At 44.5% G+C, this 19,362-nt stretch overlaps 2 protein-coding genes across 2 annotated transcripts; one reads left to right on the forward strand and one right to left on the reverse strand.

Moving 5' to 3' along the window:
- GTF2E2 (general transcription factor IIE subunit 2) lies at positions 1-18,938 on the reverse strand. Its single transcript, XM_008924673.4, has 7 exons — positions 18,693-18,938; positions 9,925-10,016; positions 9,418-9,525; positions 8,626-8,808; positions 8,374-8,467; positions 1,553-1,668; positions 1-856 (listed from the first exon to the last, which is right to left on the reverse strand). Exons 1-7 carry the CDS (start codon positions 18,853-18,855, stop codon positions 737-739), a joined length of 876 nt encoding a protein of 291 aa, XP_008922921.2. The 5' UTR covers positions 18,856-18,938; the 3' UTR covers positions 1-736.
- SMIM18 (small integral membrane protein 18) lies at positions 14,552-15,346 on the forward strand. Its single transcript, XM_018069393.2, has one exon. It carries the CDS (start codon positions 14,593-14,595, stop codon positions 14,884-14,886), a length of 294 nt encoding a protein of 97 aa, XP_017924882.1. The 5' UTR covers positions 14,552-14,592; the 3' UTR covers positions 14,887-15,346.
- Positions 18,939-19,362: the final 424 nt, after the last annotated feature.

The raw sequence follows: 19,362 nt of genomic DNA on the forward strand, positions 1-19,362 counted from the left end.
TGGAAACCAGCATTGTAAGTTTATTACTTAAAAAAAAAAAAAAAAGCTTCAGTATTACACCGTTGTTTTATTTCCCTCCTGGCCATAGAGCAGAACGTATAATGCACTTGCACCCACGACAGTGTGATGCAATTCCTGATTAGCATTAGGAAACTGTGGCTGCATCCCATCCTGCAGCCCGCTGGGATTTTGGGAGAGGGAGTTTTCTGAGTTTTAGTCTCAGACATCACTGACTTTCAGAAAAGCTCATTCCCGTGGCTAGGAAGAAGCATACAAACCGTGGGTGTATTTGACTGTGAAAGAAACTTTGCCTGCAGTGATTTTACAGAAGAAAAGGTTTTCCTGAAACAGGTAAAACAAATGCTGTATTCAATCCCACCAGAAAGCCCCTTGTAAGTAATTCCAGGTAAATACCCATTAAGCAATGTAAAAGCAGAGTTAAGCACTGAGCAGGAATTCCTGCATTACACGCTGAGCACCATTTACCACCCTAGCCAAGAGACAACTAGTGAGGATCTCTTACTCTAAAGAAACTTCCCAACAGCTAATTAGATTAACCTCTACATTTAATAGCTCATACTTGCTCTCAAACTGACCTGTATCACCTCGGCAGTTGCAGGGGTGGGGGAAACACATCACATTATTATATACAGTCAGTCCTTCTGTGAGCAGACACCGAGCCCCAGCGGCAAAAAGCCCTGTCTAAAACCACGCGTTTGCTTCAGAATTCAACCGCTCACTGCTTGCCAGGAACCACATCAGAGTAATCTTTTAATACTCCAACCAAGTGGTCATTGTGAGTCTTAAACCGACGTTTCTTCTGAGAAGCAGGTTTCTTCCTCCTCTGAATGGGAGCCTGCAAGAAGAAACAAACAGGAGTCAGGAAATATGCGACATCTGACCTGGTGCGTGACGCTGTGCTGGTCATCGGTGCTGTGAAAGATGAGCCCTGCCTGAACCAGGGGTGGGCAGGGAAGGGAGGTGCTGGCTTGTTTTGGCAAGAAGCAACAACATCCAGTTCCAATCCAGGCAGGGAGATGACCCTGGGGACAGAGCAGAGCCTCAGTATCCCAGGCACAGTAGTAGAGCCAGTGTTCGTAAGTGAACTTTCCAAACACTCTCAACACAGCTACAGAAGCAGGTACATGTCCCACAGTTCTATCCAGAATCCCATCAGGATTTCAAAACTATTTAGCTATTTTTCACAAAAGTGAAAAAAAAAACAAACAAACAAACCACCTTTCTCCCAAAATACTTTTACCCGTAATGTATCAGCTTCAAGCAGAAGCTTCCACTTAGGAGCTGACAGGGATTTCTGGAGTCTGCCCTCTTTCTGATGCTGCTGCTTGGATTAATTACACTGTCTCAAACAAGTTATATAGAAATCACTGACTGGTGGCTGCAGCACTGGTTTTTGCAACTTTTTAAAACTGGACACACTTTTCAGAGCTACACAAAGCTGTGCACAGGCTCACCAACACATTCTGGAACTAACAGTGCGGGATAAGGAAGGGGGAATCTCCCAGGGAGATGTGCAATTTGTATCTCTTACTATTTTCTTTGGTCCGGTTTCTTGCATGGAAGAAATACCCTGTCGTTTCAGATACTCTTCTATCTTCTCCTCATCCATAGAATCCACGGGAATGCTCCTCCACAGCTTCTGAAATTCTGAAAGACCAAACAAACCCTGGTTTTATATGGCAGTGATCAAGCCCTTGATTTCAAACACTGTCAGTCTGTCACTGCCAGCAGGCACCCGCTTAGCACAGCCTTTACCCACTCCAAAAGCTGAAAGCACTTCCAAAGAACACCCAAACTCCAAAAAAGATCAAGCCCCAACCAACAAAACAACAACAACAGAACACCCTCAAGCTAAACTGCACTCCAGCATCAGGAGCACCCGCAGGCAACCTGTGCTTTTCATGTTTATTTGCTACGGAGTTTCTTTTTGCCTGGCATCTCTAGAGCTGTGTAGGCTGCGAACCAGTTTCACAGATCTTGGTGATGGGGAAAAAAACCTAAATGGCAACTTCATTTACACATCTTCAGCTGCCAGTGTCTTGGGAGACTTGTCAACCCATTGCCCAATTTACTGAGGATTCAAGTCATTTACTTCAGTGGGCCTGAGCTTGTTTATCATTGTAATATAATCCACGCCAGTGCTGTACAGATAATAAATTACTAAAATTCCTCCGGTGTTAAAAAGAAGAGAGACACCTTAAAAACCACAGCAGCAGGAAAACAGACAGAGACAGTAAGTCTTAATTAGAGTAGCTGCCATCTGCCTGCACACTTTCTGCCTCACTTAAAGTTTCACAGAGCCTCTGGAATGCCTTCTCCAGGCAGCGGCTGGTACGATCCTACCTCCCTTCACTCCCCAGGCAGGGAGTTAAGATACATCCTGTCAGCAGGTTTGGCTAACAAACTATAAATAAAACACGAGGCACACATAGCAACGCAAGATTAAATTTTTCCCCTTTATTTCCAGATAAATTTAGTATACAGTTGTCAAAACAACTGCAACTCCTGCATTCTTAAGGATCTGTCCTGTACAGCCAGGGATGAGATGCTCCAGGGACAGTTTGCCACGGATACACCAGCTCTGGGCAGTGTACAAAAAGGGTAGGTAGGTAACCAGCTTGGTTCCTGCACTTGGACCAATTCCCTTTCTAATGCTCCTTGTTTTTCTATGGACCTACATGCTTCAAGTCTCAGGTGTTTCTTTTCTTCCCCTTGCCAACAGTAAGGAGCTGTTCCAGCTTTCCAGGAAACAAAAGAGAGGAATTTCACTGGTGAGGAACAACAATGTTCATTTTTGGTAATGCAGCATTTATGAAGAGAACCAAATCTTGTCAAAACACCACTTCTGGTTACAGGGAGCCAGCGCTCAGCCTGTGTCTCACAGAGGCTCTACAGCACCCCGGGATCAATGTCCAGACCCCTTAATTCAAGGACTGACATTGTAGTCAAGACATTCTCTGTCTGCTCATCCATTCTGAGGGGGATTCCAGGCTTTTGGTATAGCTGGCAGTGCCTGCTATCACAGATCATTCCTCACCTTATCCTGCTGCGGGAGGTGGAGAAGGTTTGTACTCTTATTTATAACATCCTGAAACAAACACAGATGATGTGTGTCCTCATTGGAGTTCAGGATATATGGACAAATACGCCCTGGTTCTTAAAAAAGAAAAAAAGCTGAGGATAGGTCCTTAAGGTTAAACTGGTCTACATTCTTCTGGGGAACAGAAGTGAAAAATTAAACACTAGAAAATAAATGGTCAGCTCTTCAAGGATCAGCATGCACACAAGTGCAGATCACAGTTAATATCTAACTACAGTGTTCTGCATTTCTTGTAATGCAGAGGTTATGCCATCATTCCAGCTTCACATCTGCCCTTTCAACCTGGCCAAAAAATATGAATGGAACATTCACCAAGAACCAAAAGAGCAAAGTTAAAATGGACTTTACATACAGATAATTTAATCCACTAATTGGCCCCACCAGAACCACTGTATCCTATTTTGCAACTCCATTTAAAAATTCCTTCATAAATCAGGCTTCTTTCAGCACTACTGCTTTGACTGCAGCAATTGCAAAAGCATCTTATTCCCATGCTGGAGCTCCATGTAGGGCTTTAAAACACTTCATTGCCCAGGAAAGGGTGAGTCACAACGACACGGAAATACTCTGTGTTGAAGGATTGGTTTGGAACTAAAAGCACAGGATAAAGGTGGAGAAGCACACGGAGCTGTCACCCTTCAGTGCATATGAGCTGTCTGCATTTAGGGTGCCATCTAAAAGGGAAGGGACAGCCATCCATCATCTCATCAAACAACTGACTCCATGTAACACCAGACACTGGGCTAAATGCAAGGCCTGAAGAAAGAGAGCAGCTGGATGGCCGGCACTGAACCATTTCCTCATTACCTGTCAGATTTAAGTCTCCAAGGACTATGCCTCTATCAGCCAGGGAAAGTTTAGACCTTGGGAATACACTCTCTGAATTATTGTGACATCCTCTCTGAAATATGAGAGCCTGTGGGAAAAGCTGGCAATAACTGCAGCTCTCAAGAAACAACCCTCTGCATTTGTAGCTGCGGTACTTCTGCACCTCAAAAACGATACCCTTGACCTGAGATAGGAAGAGATTTCTCCCCATTTCCTTGAGAAAGATCTGAAATGCTGTCACCCTGGCCCTTTGCTGTGTGTCTGAAGAGCAAACAGAGACAGAAGGCAGCTCCTAGGGAAGGTTTCAATACACGGGATCCACTTTTTACCATGTCTCTCTTTTCTCTGACGACAGGGAACAGGCAGATCAGTGCTGGGCTGAGGAGCAGGAAGGGCATTGTTGGAACAGAAAGCTCACCACATGCTGGCCTGCTCCAGCCAGGCATGGAGAGCAGGTTGGGATGCACACATTCCTGCAGTGTGTAGCCATTATAGTTACAGAGTACATTCACTTTTCCTTCTCCGTGTCCTGTTAACTGATTTTTACACCATCACACCACGGTGAAGGTGAGACATTCTTCTATCAGAGCCACTAAATTATTTTATAGATCAGCCAGAGCAAGTGTAAAATGGCTATGGAAGGAAAAAAGCAAGGCTTCACCTGCCCACAGCAGGCTGCATTCAGGCAAGCTGACAATCTCTCCTATGGCTTAGGCTGCTTTGACAAGACAGAGCCCAGAAAAAATCCCCTGGGGAGAAAATTCCCTCGAGTTTCTGGCCAAAGCCAGGCAGGTGCTGTGAACCCTCAAGGAGATTTGCATTTTCCACAGAGCTTTTAAGTCCTGACTCCCGTGCAAGAGGCAGAAAGCTGTGATCCCAGCACTGAGGTAAGTGTGAGGAACAAATCCTATCTGTGGTAGCTTGCAATTTGATCACTAAAATATTTTAACTCAGAAGCTTGACAGAACCAACACTAGTCCCAAGGCAGCCTGCTCCCTTGCTCCTCCAGAGAGCTAAATTTTGGTCTTTCAAGTAATGAGAGGAGGGAATGAGATCAGGAGCTGACTGAAAAGCCAGTTTAAGCATTTGATGACATCTCCGGCAACACGATGTCTGCATGCAGAGACTTAAAACAAAGAGCTCTGACCAGCAGAAACCAAAATGTAGCTAAGCAGAAGGCAGCAAAACAAAGATTTTGCAAACCCCTTCTCTCTCTGAAATTTCCAAGGGGCAAATACTCAGTTGCCTCCATTTTACTGCATCACAAGGTGCCTCATAAATGAAAACAATTTGCACTGACATTCCCTGAGCGATTATACTCCTAAGACACTTCCTTCCTATAAATGCTTACATCTGGGGAACGGAGTCATGGGTAAATGACTGCGTGGTGACTTTGGAGCAGCTTATCCTGCACTTCTCACTGCCTCACCTGCTCTTGCAGAAAGGTTGAGATGGCTTTGGAGATAAACTGACATATCATGCTGGTAATAAAATCTGCCAGAGATTAAAACCAGCTTAAAAATCTTCACTGAGCTGAGCCAAAAGCTTAGCACAGGACAAGAACAGACAATAACAGGGCAGAAGGGAAGAAACGACTGAGCAGAGGGGAAGACGGAGTCCCGCTTCCTAAAAGTCCCAGGGAACGCAGCACTGGATTTATACCAGAAGGAAAAGGTGCTTAATGTTAAATCTGTGCTGTCCCTGGACCACCAGAGCCGTAAGTCAGCACTGATCCCAAGCAATTTTTATGCTGTTAAATTTAAGAGGCTTTGGCCATTCTCTAAATCTCTTCAAAGGTGCTTAGGAAGAATTTCAAAATCCCGCATATTAAGTATCCGAATTTTTTAGCATTCAAATACTTTTCATCTGGGAAAGATACCATCTCTAGCAGTTAGGCAATCAGACTGGCCTTTCAGCATTCAGCACAGGGGTGAAAGCCTGGTTCACATGCACAGTGCTTCGCCCCAGCACAAAAAGGCAGCGCTTGACTTGGCTGAAGCACCTGAAATCTGGCCCGGCTTTTATAAACGCTTTCAGCTCCACACCACTGACAGAAGATTAATTAGCCAGGAAGTCCAGAAGGAACACATGCAATCTGAACCCTCCTTGGCTAATCACATAAAAGGAAGAACAAAAGCTGTTCCTTGCTGCTAAAACCTTCCCCAGTACCCTTGAGATCACGATATATAGGCACCGCTCTGCTGTTGCGGTACATTGGGATTTATTTTCACAGGGGGAGAAAGGAAAGCTTGTTCAGCCATCAAGGGGCAGAGGCAGGCACTGCCAGAAAGCAGGTCCTCCCACTGCTCCAGGCAAGGAAATCCAAACTGCCCCAGCAGCTCCTCTTTCCCTGCCGATGGAGCTCAGGCAGCGGTGGGAGAGGATGCCCAGCTTTCCGAGGATATTAATCCCAGCCAACACACGTTCTGAACTGGAGTGTCAAACGGCAGCACCACGCACCGAGGAGCACAGAGCCCCTATTTCTAAGGATAAACATTAAACTAGAAACATATTTTGAACTGTCATCAGCTGCTAGATCAAAGACTCTGCCAACACTTCAAGGCTTATTTTGCAGTCTTCTAAAAACCTCATTTTAACGTTGCCGGAGATAATGAGCTGCAACAGCACTGCTAAGGCAGAGACGTGTCATAACTCATCCTGCACACAGACAATCCTGCCAGTGGCTCCCTTGGAGACACCCTTCTGGTGCTCTGGAAAGAATCCTAAAGCAAAAGTGCTTGGGAAGGATGGGTTTTCTTCATCTCAGGATAACAGAGTTTGGGAAAAGGACCTGTTCCAGCTGCAATGAGTGAACCTACTCAGGGATGGTTTAAGCATTGCGGCGAATGAGGGCAGATCACAACAGTCACAAAAAGAGAAAGTATTCCTGCTCCCTCTCCGAACAAAGCATCAAAAGGAAAACCAAAACCAGCAGGAACAGAACAACAACAACAGAACATCACTTCTGGATCAGATGGGAAGCTGCTGCCACCTGCGGATAAAAGGAAGCAGAGACACCTTGAACTACAAACGCTGCAGGCTGGATCCTTTTGTGACACACACTTAAATGCCTTCCTTCAGCAGGAGGTTGAGACAAACAGCTCAAACACTTTGTTTCAAGGAGTTTTAAAGGTTTTTTTTTTTAACCTTTTCCTCCCTCTCATAGCAATAGCCTGCACTGTTTGTTCCTAAACAAGGATGGTTGTGTTCCAGTTATCTGGAAGAAGATTGCACAAGAGGAAACATTCAGCAATCACGACTGTGAGACAATCAGTGGCTGCTAAAAACTTAAAAGCTTTGTCATAACAGCTACTGCAAGAGCACTGGTTTCTAAATGTTTTGGCCATCTTCAGACCCCCAAAAGCTGTGGGCTGAGGGACTGAAGAGGCACTATGTGAACAGGATGGCAATGTTCATGGTAAACTCCTAAGCGTTTGGGAGTCAGAAATTCCCCAGTGAATGCATTCTGCATTTCACATATAGTTCTGCTGCCATTATCAAGAAATGACAGAAATTACCACTTAAGGAGATTCACTTCAGCATCTTGAAGCATTTTTTATATTTTTAAATGCTTAAGATGTCACGTCTACTTTATATTTATACAATGCAATGGCTTTATGTGGCATGTTACCAGAACAATAAATTAACAAAGTGTCCAGTGCTGTTGTGTCATTTTGGGTAAAATCTTCTGACACAGACTGTCCCCTCCTTTCTGCACTTACAGGTACCTGATTTTGGCATCAATGTCACTACTGGAATACACCCTGATTTCTGTAATTAATTTCTGAGTACAAAATTGCACTAGAGGGTTTTACCACTATTTGCGACATAGAAAACACACGCTGCACTTGTGAAGTCCAAAATCTACCCCAGCTCTGGGCAGCAGCACTACCCCACATCTGTGCTCTCATTCCTCCCAGTTGTAAACTACCCCTTTTCAGGAATTTTGCTTACATCTCTTCCCTCTTTGCTTCCTCCTTCTGTTCCATTAGTGGCTTTTCGCTGCATTCACCAATAAAAGGCACATGGTTAATTAACTGGGGAAAAAAAAACAACAAAAAACTTGCACCCACAAGCCATTCTTTGGGGTTTTTTTTGGCTGCCCTTTGCACAGCAAAATGTTAGATGCCATTTTAGTCACAGTCAGGTGGTTTTTAGTCCCATGTACCGCTATCCCTGAAGACAACTGCTGGATTCCTGATGCCACATTCCAATGTATCCATCATAAATCAGAGGATATTACCCCTGGACTCGCTGCTTTTGTTAGCCTTGTGATAATATAAACATTCTCCTGACATCTGGATACACCCAATATTTCATTAGCACCTTAAAAGACTGCCACGCCTGAAAACTGCTTACACCCAGAGCTGCTTCAGATGAGTTCAAACCAACTGCCAGGGAAACCTACCTAAACCAGCACCCACCTTCATCCACAGCAAAGTGACAGCTCTTGTCGTTGTAGAAGAGAATTTTCTTCTTATCAGGGCGATTAACAAAGATGATCTGGTCCCCTAAAGCCTCAAAAACAAATGCAAAAGAGCAACTCAAAATCACTTCACTTCCAAGCATAAGGTCTCGGACTTGGGGATGCAAGTCTTGTGCTACAAAAAGGCAGGACAAACTCGGTAAGATGCAGAATAACTGGCTGGGTTGGCTGAACTGCACGTGCTCCTCACCTTTATAGCTTTCTGTGCGTTGGGCAGCCCTTCCTCGATGTCTTCCAAAAGGATTCCTCCCAGGCCTCGCTGGTCATGCTTGTCCAAGAGCCTGAGCAGAGCCTTTTTGTCTTTCAAGTTGTACTTGGGTTTGAAAGTATACTTCCCATCCACGACTTCTATTTTTGGGTTGTTGACTAGAGCCTGTAACAGAGACAGAAATTTTAAACTTTGAAAAAGTGCACACGCTCATTAGTTTTATTCTGGCGTGGTTTTGAGCATATCAGCCACACTTTACAGCTCCAAGGTTGGAGGTTTGAGCTGAAAATTATTTTAAATCCTTGGATTTAATTATGCCTAGGCATAATTCATCTCAACACAGAGAAGGTACCCAACTTTGGTGCTGCAGGGTATTTATTCACCTGTTGTCATCTGGCAAAAGTACAGGGATAATTTTATATACACTTCTTGGGAGGAGCTTTTTCGTTCCATTTTGATATTCTGGTTCATTTTGGAAGCAACCTGGAGCTACCTTTTGGAAGACTTCAGCAAAGCCAAGCTTCCCTCACAAAAACCACTGCCAGAGTGGAGGTTTCTGTTCCCCAGAACAAAGGAATGCTACAGTCTGTATTAGGTAGAACCATCCTAGTTTTACTATGCAGAGAGGTACAAGATTCACACTGATGTGAATCCAAGTAGTTCCTTAAGGAGGGAACACGTACCTATAGAGCTTGAAATTAAATAAATGTGTAGGATTCAGGTTTATCATAATCCTTTATCTTTAATTAAAATCTAAACATATGTTTTCTTCACCTCGCTCATTAACCATTGCTTCTGTTTGAGTCCAATATCTAAATGCTGTGTTTCATCCAAAATCTCTTCAAGGGTTAATGGATGTGTATCACCCCGCTGGTGCCGAGTCTGGAAAAGTAAACAGGATCTATTAGAGCTCTGTAATCACTTTATTCAGCAACTCAATTATCATAAAGTAACTAACATTGGCACCAAATTACACGTTCATCTTGATCAATAGGTCATCAATTCTAAAAGCTGACAGCAGCTTGCAACTCCTGCAAGCAAAACTCCTGCAAAAAATGTAGTCAAGTGACCTGGGACAATTAGGATTTCAGTAATGGAACAATGTGCTGACAACTTTGTTTACTGACAGCACTTCAAATTTAACAAGCAGTTTCTTGAAATTCTCACTCTTGCAGTTAAAGAATTTTGGAGTTTGAAATATTCAGCATCTTTCAGCTACCACAGGAGAATAAATAATCAAAGTATTTAAAAACATGGTAGTTTTACACCAAAACACCATACCTTCATATAATTCACTATTTTAGCAAGGACTCCAAACTTGTAGCCAGAGCCTCCTGAAAGGGCTTTCAAGTTAAATGATCCATTGCTGTGATCTACAAAGGGAAAAAACAAACAATTTAACGATGCTTCAACACCACCCTGCTGGTTCTGAGCTCTGTCTCCTTCTCACTCTACTTTCAGAAGGTTTCAGAATGACATCTATAGACAGAAAGGTGCGTGGCAGGAGGAGACACCCTCAAGATTCTGTCCTAGCACACGTGTTGATCCAAATCCAGTTCCAGGACACGGCTCTGGAACATTTCTGAGCAGAGCTCCACAAATAAAAAGTTTCCTGGGACTTGACCTTTAAGACAGCAGCAAGTGACTGCTGCGTTATGACCATAAGAGAACATGTTTAATTCGGTGGCTTAACATCCCATAATCATTTACACTGCATTAATCCAGGCTGAAATAATGCACTGCATTGGCTCTACTGAGATAGCTGAGATAGGGGCAGAAAGTTTCCCTTCTTCCCAGAAGGCATTCAATGGTTACACAGCAGGTAAAGGAAGGTTGTGATTTTTTTTATTATTTGTTTACTGTTTAAAGTAGCTGTTAGTGGAGAAATTTATTAAACAGACCTCTATAAATTCAAAACAATTCAACCTGGTGTGTTGCACCACTGGAACAACAATTCGGAATCCCCTTTGTTGTCAAATCTTTATCACGTTGTTTCAAAAATTCTTGCAAGGTCGTTAATGACCATTTCATTAACTTCAGCTCTTAGCACAGCACATTAAACACAAATATCCACAAACCACTATCACAAGCCACAGGCCCATTTACCAGCAGAGGGTTGCTCAAACCTAATGGCAACAGCTTTTTGGAGTTTCAGCTACTCCAGGAAAAGAACATCTCTTTGTCATCCCGGGAATTTTTTAATCCACTGGTAATTTCTAAGCACATCTGGCAGGACAACAGGTATCTCAAAGATACTGAGCTCCTACTATTTCTGTGGAAAAATCAGTGGAGGGTGAGAAAAAAACAGAATTCTGTAGCTGACATTGTGTTAGAGACTTCACATAGCACAACAATTCTAAAATTAACGTAGAAGAATCAGTGCAACTCCAACTGCTGAAGAACATTTTATTCTGGTTACTAAATTAAGACTGAAAAAAGGGAGAAAAACAAAAGCCAGCTTCCTCTGAAAAGACATCCCGTAGGTATTTTCCCCCACAGGGTTCCCTTTTAACATTAAAAATTAATGTCTATGCAGGATATTTTATAAATAGATAAAAATCATATGTGTAACTTCAAACAGTGAAGTGATTAAAATAAATTCAGAGGTAACACGAACGGTTAAGACAACCCATCATGTCTTTTATTCTGTCAATTGAATCGGGAAGATTATCTTGTTTAATCTGCCTGGCTACAGCCTGCTACAGTTCATGACAGGGGAATCTAAGCACACGGGGAGGCTGGAAATCTGCAGATATTAACACTTCAAACGTCATGGTCTGATGGCTGACTCCAGCACAAAGCAAAGCAGGGTCGTGGCTGCACTCCCAGCGCGGGCTCTGCTGCTAACGAGCTCGTCAGGTCCCAAAAAACAGGGGCGGGGCAGGGTTTTGTTTCTTATTCCAGACTGTACGAGTCATATTTATGAATGATTTACTCCTGGGGTTGAGGGCTCGATGCAAATGAGCACAAAGGAAGTTGTCAGCAGCATCGTGCTCCGGCCAATGGTAGGAAAGCTCCATCTTAGCTGTGCCATAAGGCTGCACTAAAAAAAGGGACCAGAACGGCGCTCTCGCAGCATCCTTTCACACAAGAGGTAGGTGTGTATCATTTTATAACATTCTCTTAGGTTTATCTCGATTACTGAAAGAAAATATGCCTGTAAGCTATGAACCTGCAAAAGCTGCTGGGAATCAGGGTGATTTTTCCCTGGGTTTGAGCAGGGTTTAATCCCGCTGAACGCGGAGGAGCTTGTCTTGCACGATCAGACAAGCACTTTCACCATCTGTGCACTAATGGAAAATTGATGACCACTCCATCTTACAGCAAAGCTAACACCAGCAGCCAAGATTCAGTAAACAAAATGGATTTCATCCTTGCAGGGGAGGTGGCTCGTTTCCTGCAGCCTCACGTTGCCCGCGATTGATTCTATGTGTTTTTAGAGAAACGCCAGTGAAAGGCTTTTTCCTTAAAACAAAGACCTGAAACGTGAGAAATGCTACCTCCCAGGGGGTATTCTGTAAATTAGGCTGCCTAAAAGAGGTCTGTGTGCGTGGATGTGCGAGAAACCTGTTCTAGGAATGTGTTATATCGGGGTAGGGTGAAAATCCCGTGGCGTGTTATTACCTTTGGAATATCGGAGCAGCCACAAGGAAAACGGACAGGTTAGAACCCATCTGAGATTTGTAAATGCTTTTACCTCAAGATGTCTATTCAGTGGTTGCTTAAACAGGACTTCCCCAGTACTGCATTAAAAGGATTTTTTTTGCCAGTCATTTCCCTCTGCTCCATGAATATGGTTTCAAATAAAGCTGGTCCTCTGCAGTGCCTAAAGATGGTAATGCTTTTAAATTAAAACCCAGTGCAGATATTAGAGGAGCCAGTTCATTAAATATTTAACTCCCTGCATTTTGGGTACATATAATAGCTGACTTGATTTCAAATCAGACTGGCTGATGATGTGTATTTGAACTGTGTCCTTACAAAATACAAAATAAGTGAAACTGCAGGAAAACAGCCCATTTTTGACAGCTTTCAAGGACATTAACCTTAGTGCTGTGGTAATTCTGAATACCCAGCAACAGCTACTTCAGTCACGTATTTTAATAATTACAGCTATGAGTAGCTAATCTTTATCTGCCTTGCTTTATTCAAATCTAAGGAAATCATCATCATCATCCTCAAGGGGCACAAACCACCTCCAGCAAGGCATTAAATTCCACCTCCTGGAATAAAGATGAGTGTGCCCTAATGGTGGCTGTGGAGTGGGAAGGGGGCTATGCTGCACTGTGCCTGGCCAGCCTTGCTGTGCCCAAGATGGAAAAAAAATACTAAAAATAGTAAATTTTGCATCACATGAACAGTTCATTTTTGTGCCCATGTGTTTACAGAGCGAGCAAACTTACACGTTACAGATTCCAGCAAAACCCTCAGTCTTAGAAATCTGTTTACAAAGTTTGAAACAAAACTGCTTTTTTTCCCAAGAATATCCTCTTGCCATTTAAAATACACAATTAAATCCTAGTTATTTTAATTACTCCTTTAAGGGGACTCCAATTCCTTTTATTTGGCCCGCCCTCTCTCTCACAGATTTTCAAATAAGTCTTCAGGTCACCCCTTTAAAAACCCTCCTGACTTTTAGCCCCAAACAAGTCGGCTGAGTTTCCTTCCCAGACTGTGACCAAATCAAGCCAGGACCTGACTCAACGCAGGAGTATTTTTAGTTTGGGTTTGCTCTCTGTAAACTTTTGTTTAAGAAAAAACCACCAACAAACAGTTGCGTTAATCCTACCCATCTCAGTCATACTTTGTATATTCGATTACTAATTTGTGTGTTCAGTTCGAGATTTAACAGAGGAAACAGTAAGTTACTGCAACTGCTCCAGTAAATGTCTGTATGGAATGCTAATGCCAGGTACCTTCTCAACCACAAAGGTGTTCTGTTTCAATTTAAATCCATTAAAGACAGAAGGATAAAGAACAAAATGTATAATATTTGAATGATAAAAGTAAGACACAGATAGCAAGCTGGTTGGGCTGCATCATCCTAGTTTTCACTATATACCTTTTTTTTTTTAAATAATTCCACAGAAATGAGGACAGGTGCTTAGGCTGCTTAAAGTCAGCTGCTTTAGTACACACCACCACCACCATGCTCCACCTAAAAACTCCTGGCTATTTCCTCAAGGAAGTATGGAGATCTGACTCCATCTCTTTCTCCCACACCCAGTTTTAAATTGCCTGAGGGATTCAAAGGTTATTATGACATCCTACAGCACGCCATGACAGGCAACCAGGAGTTACTGTGGCTCCTTGGACAATTCTTACTACATAAGATTATAAACCAAAGGCAGATTTATAAACCAAAGCCAACTTTTGCTTCATCTCTCCCCATATCCCCAAGCAGCCTCTTCTGCTGGGTGCAAACACACAGCACTGGAGCCAGGGAGACATTCCTTCCCCAGCAGTTAAGCAGAGCTGAAAATAAGAAATCAGAACTCCTCAGAAAGGGTTGGGTTTTCCTTGGTATAAATCCCAATGACCACGGCAGCACAAACGGGATTTTCAGCGGTCGAAACCACTGTACACCTTGAAAACTATCTCTGTAACTTCTCTGTCTGTGCACAGAACTGAAATGAAGAAGCCAAGCTCCCTCATTCCTGAATAACTCACACCACGTGATGCCTGCACAGAGCAGACACTGCCGAAATAAACGTTCCAGACCAATCGCAGAGTTGTGCATTTGGAGTGTGACACTTCTGTGAGCAAATATGAGTATGCAACCATCCATGGCTGTAGGAGGTGCGAGCACTTAGTCTGAGCTGAAGTTCTTAACAGTTTGTGATAAAAAAAATCACAGCATGTCCTTGACTGACAGTCCTCAACAGCTTTGTTTTTGTGTTTCAGCCCCCGAATCTGTGACGGCGAGCACGCTAAGACAACTCCTGAAGAATGGCAACCCTCAACAGCACTCACTGGAATGAGACTACGTCCATTTCCCAGTATCTGGGCTTCCAAGTGCAAAAAATTTACCCTTTCCATGACAACTGGAACACTGCCTGCTTTGTTATCCTGATCATATTCATCTTCACTGTGGTTTCTCTGGTGGTGCTGGCTTTCCTCTATGAACTGCTGGACTGTTGCTGCTGTGTGAAAAACAAGACTGTGAAAGACTTGGAGAATGAACCCAATCCTGTCAGAGCCATGCTGAACAGCTTCAGGAAGCGTGAAACAGAGGTGGTGTAGGAGGGACTGAGCACCAGCACTTGGAGAACGTTTGACACCTTGAATGAAGCCTCTTGTACCTTACAAATGAGCAAGTCACGTGCTTTTTTGGTTTGGTCTTAAATATAACAGGTTGTAATTTTATCTCTGGATGTGAACTGGAACAATTGGCAAAGGCTTTCCAAGTGTTTAGCAGAAGGACAATCTGTTGCAGTGTTATGGGAGAAGAAAAGATTTTTTGTTTTAAATGAACTTTTGCTGTTTATATTGAGTGACTAGCATAGAATTTTGTCTACCTGACTGAAAAAGTGTTGCCTCATGTGCATAAATCTGTGTTGCTTAACCAGAGAAAACGTTTATAAAAATGCTCAACAGTCTGATCACACACAGTGCAAAGACACAGCAGTGCCATCCCACCAAGTCAACTGCACAGAGACAGGACAGACAGACCAGGGGTGAGAAAAGACATGGGAGAGAAGGGTGTGGAGACCCCTCAGACAGGACAGCACTGGGTGAATTCTTGCCTTTGGCAGCACTTCTTATTATAGGTTTCTTGCTTTTAGAAGAGACAGTGGTGGGTGGAAAATTAAGCCAATGTGAAATGTATCCCTAAAATTGTCATTTCTAACCTCCTGTGGTAGTTTGACCCTTTCTCTCTCCTCCAGTTCTCCAGTTCCAGAGAACTGTTCTCCCTTTATTCCATATTCAACCTGGTCAACAATTTCTGGGTGTCGAGACCTGAGAAACCCACTTCCTTCAGAATATCTGCCCCTTTCCTCAAAATCCTACTGCAGTGGTACCACTGCTGAGGAGAAACAGGGACACTCCTCTGCCCCGAGGCTGCTGCCTCTGTGGCAACCACAGCACTACAGGGGGTCTGGCAGCAAACAAAAGTCCTGCCAGGAGGGAAACAAACTCACCTAAATGGCAAAAAAAGCGACCTCACAGTCCACCATGTCTGAAATTCCTTTGTGCTATGGCCAGTACCTATAATTACCTCTTTTTTTTTGTGAATGCATCAACTCCCTCTCTCAGGGTGAGCACGCCTAAGCTCCAGAAGATCTGGACACAATGGAAGACTTGGTGCTGCTCCTGGTTGGTGAGATGGAGTCGTCAGACACCCAGGGCACTGCAAACCAGCACAGCTAGTCCAGTGATTCACCTGGAGAAGCAAACTCCCTTCTTCAGCCACAAAACAACACAACGACCGCTGCAACCATTCATCTCAGATGCGCTTCTTCCAACAGTGAAGCTTTGCCAGAACCAGCCCCACGTGCGGAGAACGCTCTGAGATAAAAATCAAACTATAAGCACAATTAATGGAAGCTCACGCCCCAAGTACAAGATAATTTAGGATCCACACCAAGACTTACGATGAAGACATCAGCGGTGGTAATCACGACCTTCCGCCGCATGCGGCAGCATCAGCCCGGAATAACCAGTGTCCAGCTCAAGAGAGGCCCAGAGTAGCCATTGGGATACACTGAATTAATTGGCACTTCTCTTTCCAGAAAGAAAACGCTGTGGACACTTGCAGCGTTCCCACCAGATGCCCACCGTGGCTGCACACAGGAAGGCAGCGTGCAGGAAGCACCACGGTCGGCCTCTGCTGCGCTGGCACCGCGTTCTTACGCCCTCCCGAGAAGCACACGGAATGGCAAACCTTGGGACCCATTCCAGCTATTTATTCTCCAGGTCTACAAAGGTGAATGGGTGTCTGCACAAGGAACAGAAGGCAAAAGTCTCACCTTGCACAGCCCTAGAGACTCAGGATGATTCTTTCCCATGAAACAGCCCCTGGAGATTTCGGCTCTGGACTAGCGTTGGCAAAGACCACCAAGACAAAGGTCTTAAGATAAAGACCCCAGCCATGACTTACTGTTCATTAATAAAATGGAACAAACAGCTTTGATCTATTTCGTTTATTTGGCAGTTACTAAATCTGAACCGAATAAACAAGGCAGCTTTGAATTTTTTCAAGTAACTTGCTGGAATAATGATTTTAAATAACAATAGTAATCACGCCATAGTAATCGCTGTAGTAACAGTGGGAAGCTTAGAGCCAGTCTTCACACAGGGGCCAGATTTAGCTATGCAGTCATCTGAAGATCAGCAAGATCTCCATACCTCTCCTCCCCCAAAAAGTGACCAGGGCAGGTTCTCTGAGTCACAGAATCACAGAGCAAGGATTCTGTGGGTGCTACTTATCAGTGCAACACACAATCACACATTTATCATCTTAGTAGTCGCTACTAGGACTGATCATATTAACTTTTGTCTCTTTGGGGAGGTTTGTTTCTTTATTCCACCTCCCCAGACCCACCCTTGACACCTCCATATACCAACAGGCACCTGCCAGTCTGACAATTCAAATATAAAGCAGGTTTTGAAGCAAAGGATTTGGACTCTGCAGCAGAAAAAAAAAAATCTAACAAACCTTGAAACCTTTCTGATACTATCTGGAAGGAAGCCAGCAGCATAAAAGATCAAGTGTGGTTCCTCCCAGCCACACTGTGTCCCCGTTTGTGTAAGCTCATTGTCTGACAGCCGCAAAAGCACTCAAAGTAACTCTCAGCCCACAAAACCACAGAAACAAAGTTAAAGCTTCTTCATCTGCTCCAGTCCTCCAGATCAGACTCATATTTGAACCCTCCACCCTCTTCATGCCTCCCCATTCCTTTTTCCCTGCTAAATGCTCTCACTCAGGAGACACAGCTTAGGGTAGCCCACTTAGAATTTTATTTGGAGAGCATGGCAAAGGGATGGATGGAAAACTGGCCTCCCCTGACTTATTTTAGCATGTGTGGCTGATAAAGTTTATTTGGGGCCTGAGAAGCTGCAAATACAGACTCACCCTCCCTACTCTTCCCCTCAGACAGAAGATACTTCACTCCTCCCACCATCCTTGACTTTCTTCTCCATTGTTTTAAGCTCTGTCATTTCTTTTAGAGTCTAGGACAGAGCCACATGTTGTGCAAACTCATGTGTTTGCACAACAGGGTATTCTGTGCTTTTAGTAACTCCTCACATTTGATCTGACCTTTAGAGAGCAGTTAAGAACTGCCACTGCTTTCAGAGCAAATCCTCTCCCCAGTGCACTTTCCACATGCTGGCACTATTTTGGCGCTGCTTTATTAACTGCTTATTTGATACTGAGACGTGCATTACCAGTGCCACCATCCCAGGGAAACCACACAACTCCTGAGCAAAGCAGGCAGAAACCTCTGGAGGCCCCAGGTAAAACAAGGACAACTGCTAATTACAACATGCAAGCCAGACAAGATGTACCTTGCAAAATCCATCCCATGCATGGATACCCCTCAATTTACAGTTTGCTAAATGCTTTAGCTGCTCTCTTGCCAGAAATAATCATAGAATCACAGAATGGTTTGGGCAGGAAGGGACCTTAAAGCTCATTCAGTTCCAACCCCCCACCATGGGCAGGGACACCTTCCACTAGACCAGGTTGCTCCAGGCCCCATCCCACATAGCAAAGACAGAGAAAATGAATGAAATCACTGTTCCTGCTTGTCCAGCAAGCACCAAAATCCACAAACCAAAGCCCAGCTTCACATGAATTATTTTGGCAGCAGCAATTCATCCAAGTCATCACAATGAGGCTTAACACATGTGCATGGTAGGGAATGTCTTTTTTCACATCGTGCAAGCAAGTTTCTAAAGAAAAAGCACTTAAATTTAAGAGAAAGAATGGCAGCAGCCACCAGCCAAACTCACAGATATGGTGTTATTCACATTAATAAACCATAGCTTAAGAGGCAGGCAGTGGGAAACACCAAGCAGCTGCCACACAGCAGATTCTCACCCACCTGAGTTTTGTTTTGAGCTGGAGGAGCCCCCTTGTTCTACCTTGGCTTTCTTCTTCTTGGAGGCAGAGGAGTCCGAGGACAGCGCCGGGCGTTTCTCTACGGCCGGCGTGGAGAGGGCTCGCTTTTTGAACAGCTCCCGCTCCCTGAGCAAGCTGGGATCCATGGCTCTGCCCCGGGAAAGAGGCGAGACACAGGAGTCTGGGTCAACAAGGTATTCAAGAGCGGAGGTATCTGTTTATCGCAGAATATGCCGAGTTGAAAAAGACGCATTAAGGGTCGAGTACAACTCGGCCCCGCACGGGGCATTGCAAGAACCCCACCGTGTGCCCGAGAGGGTCGTCCAAAGGCTCCCTGGACTCTGCCAGGCTCGGTGCCGGGACCGCTTCCCCGCGGAGCCTCACGGAGCTGTTTATTTCTTGTTCCCATCCTCCTCCCGCTGCGCGAGGACTTCAAAGCACAAGGACTAAGGTGGCAGAGCACCACCGGGACCCCAGGGGCGGAGAAAAGGGATTGCTGAGTGCGCCCACGGGGGTGCGGGAGAGGCGGCCACCGGCACCCACCGCCCGCGTTAGCGGGGGGGGGAAGCGGCGCAGGGGACAATGTGGCAGCGCGGCCGGAAACCACCGGCCCGAAGGGCGCCCGGCTGCCCCGATACCCGCGGGCAGGAGGC

The sequence above is a fragment of the Manacus vitellinus genome, unplaced genomic scaffold, assembly GCF_001715985.3.
Source record: "Manacus vitellinus isolate BGI_N305 unplaced genomic scaffold, ASM171598v3 scaffold_153_pilon, whole genome shotgun sequence".
Lineage (NCBI taxonomy): Eukaryota > Metazoa > Chordata > Aves > Passeriformes > Pipridae > Manacus > Manacus vitellinus.

What these genes read in the sequence shown, in the direction of transcription:
- SMIM18 (XM_018069393.2), top strand. Translation starts at nt 14,593, where the DNA reads ATGGCAACCCTCAACAGCACTCACTGGAATGAGACTACGTCCATTTCC.
- GTF2E2 (XM_008924673.4), bottom strand. Translation starts at nt 18,855, where the DNA reads ATGGATCCCAGCTTGCTCAGGGAGCGGGAGCTGTTCAAAAAGCGAGCC. An exon ending in CAGCTCAAAACAAAACTCAG is followed by an intron (nt 10,017 to 18,692) that starts GTGGGTGAGAAT and finishes TTCCCTTTGTAG; the next exon opens with ATCACAGCAATGGATCATTT. An exon ending in ACGCACAGAAAGCTATAAAG is followed by an intron (nt 8,468 to 8,625) that starts GTGAGGAGCACG and finishes TTTGTTTTTGAG; the next exon opens with GCTTTAGGGGACCAGATCAT.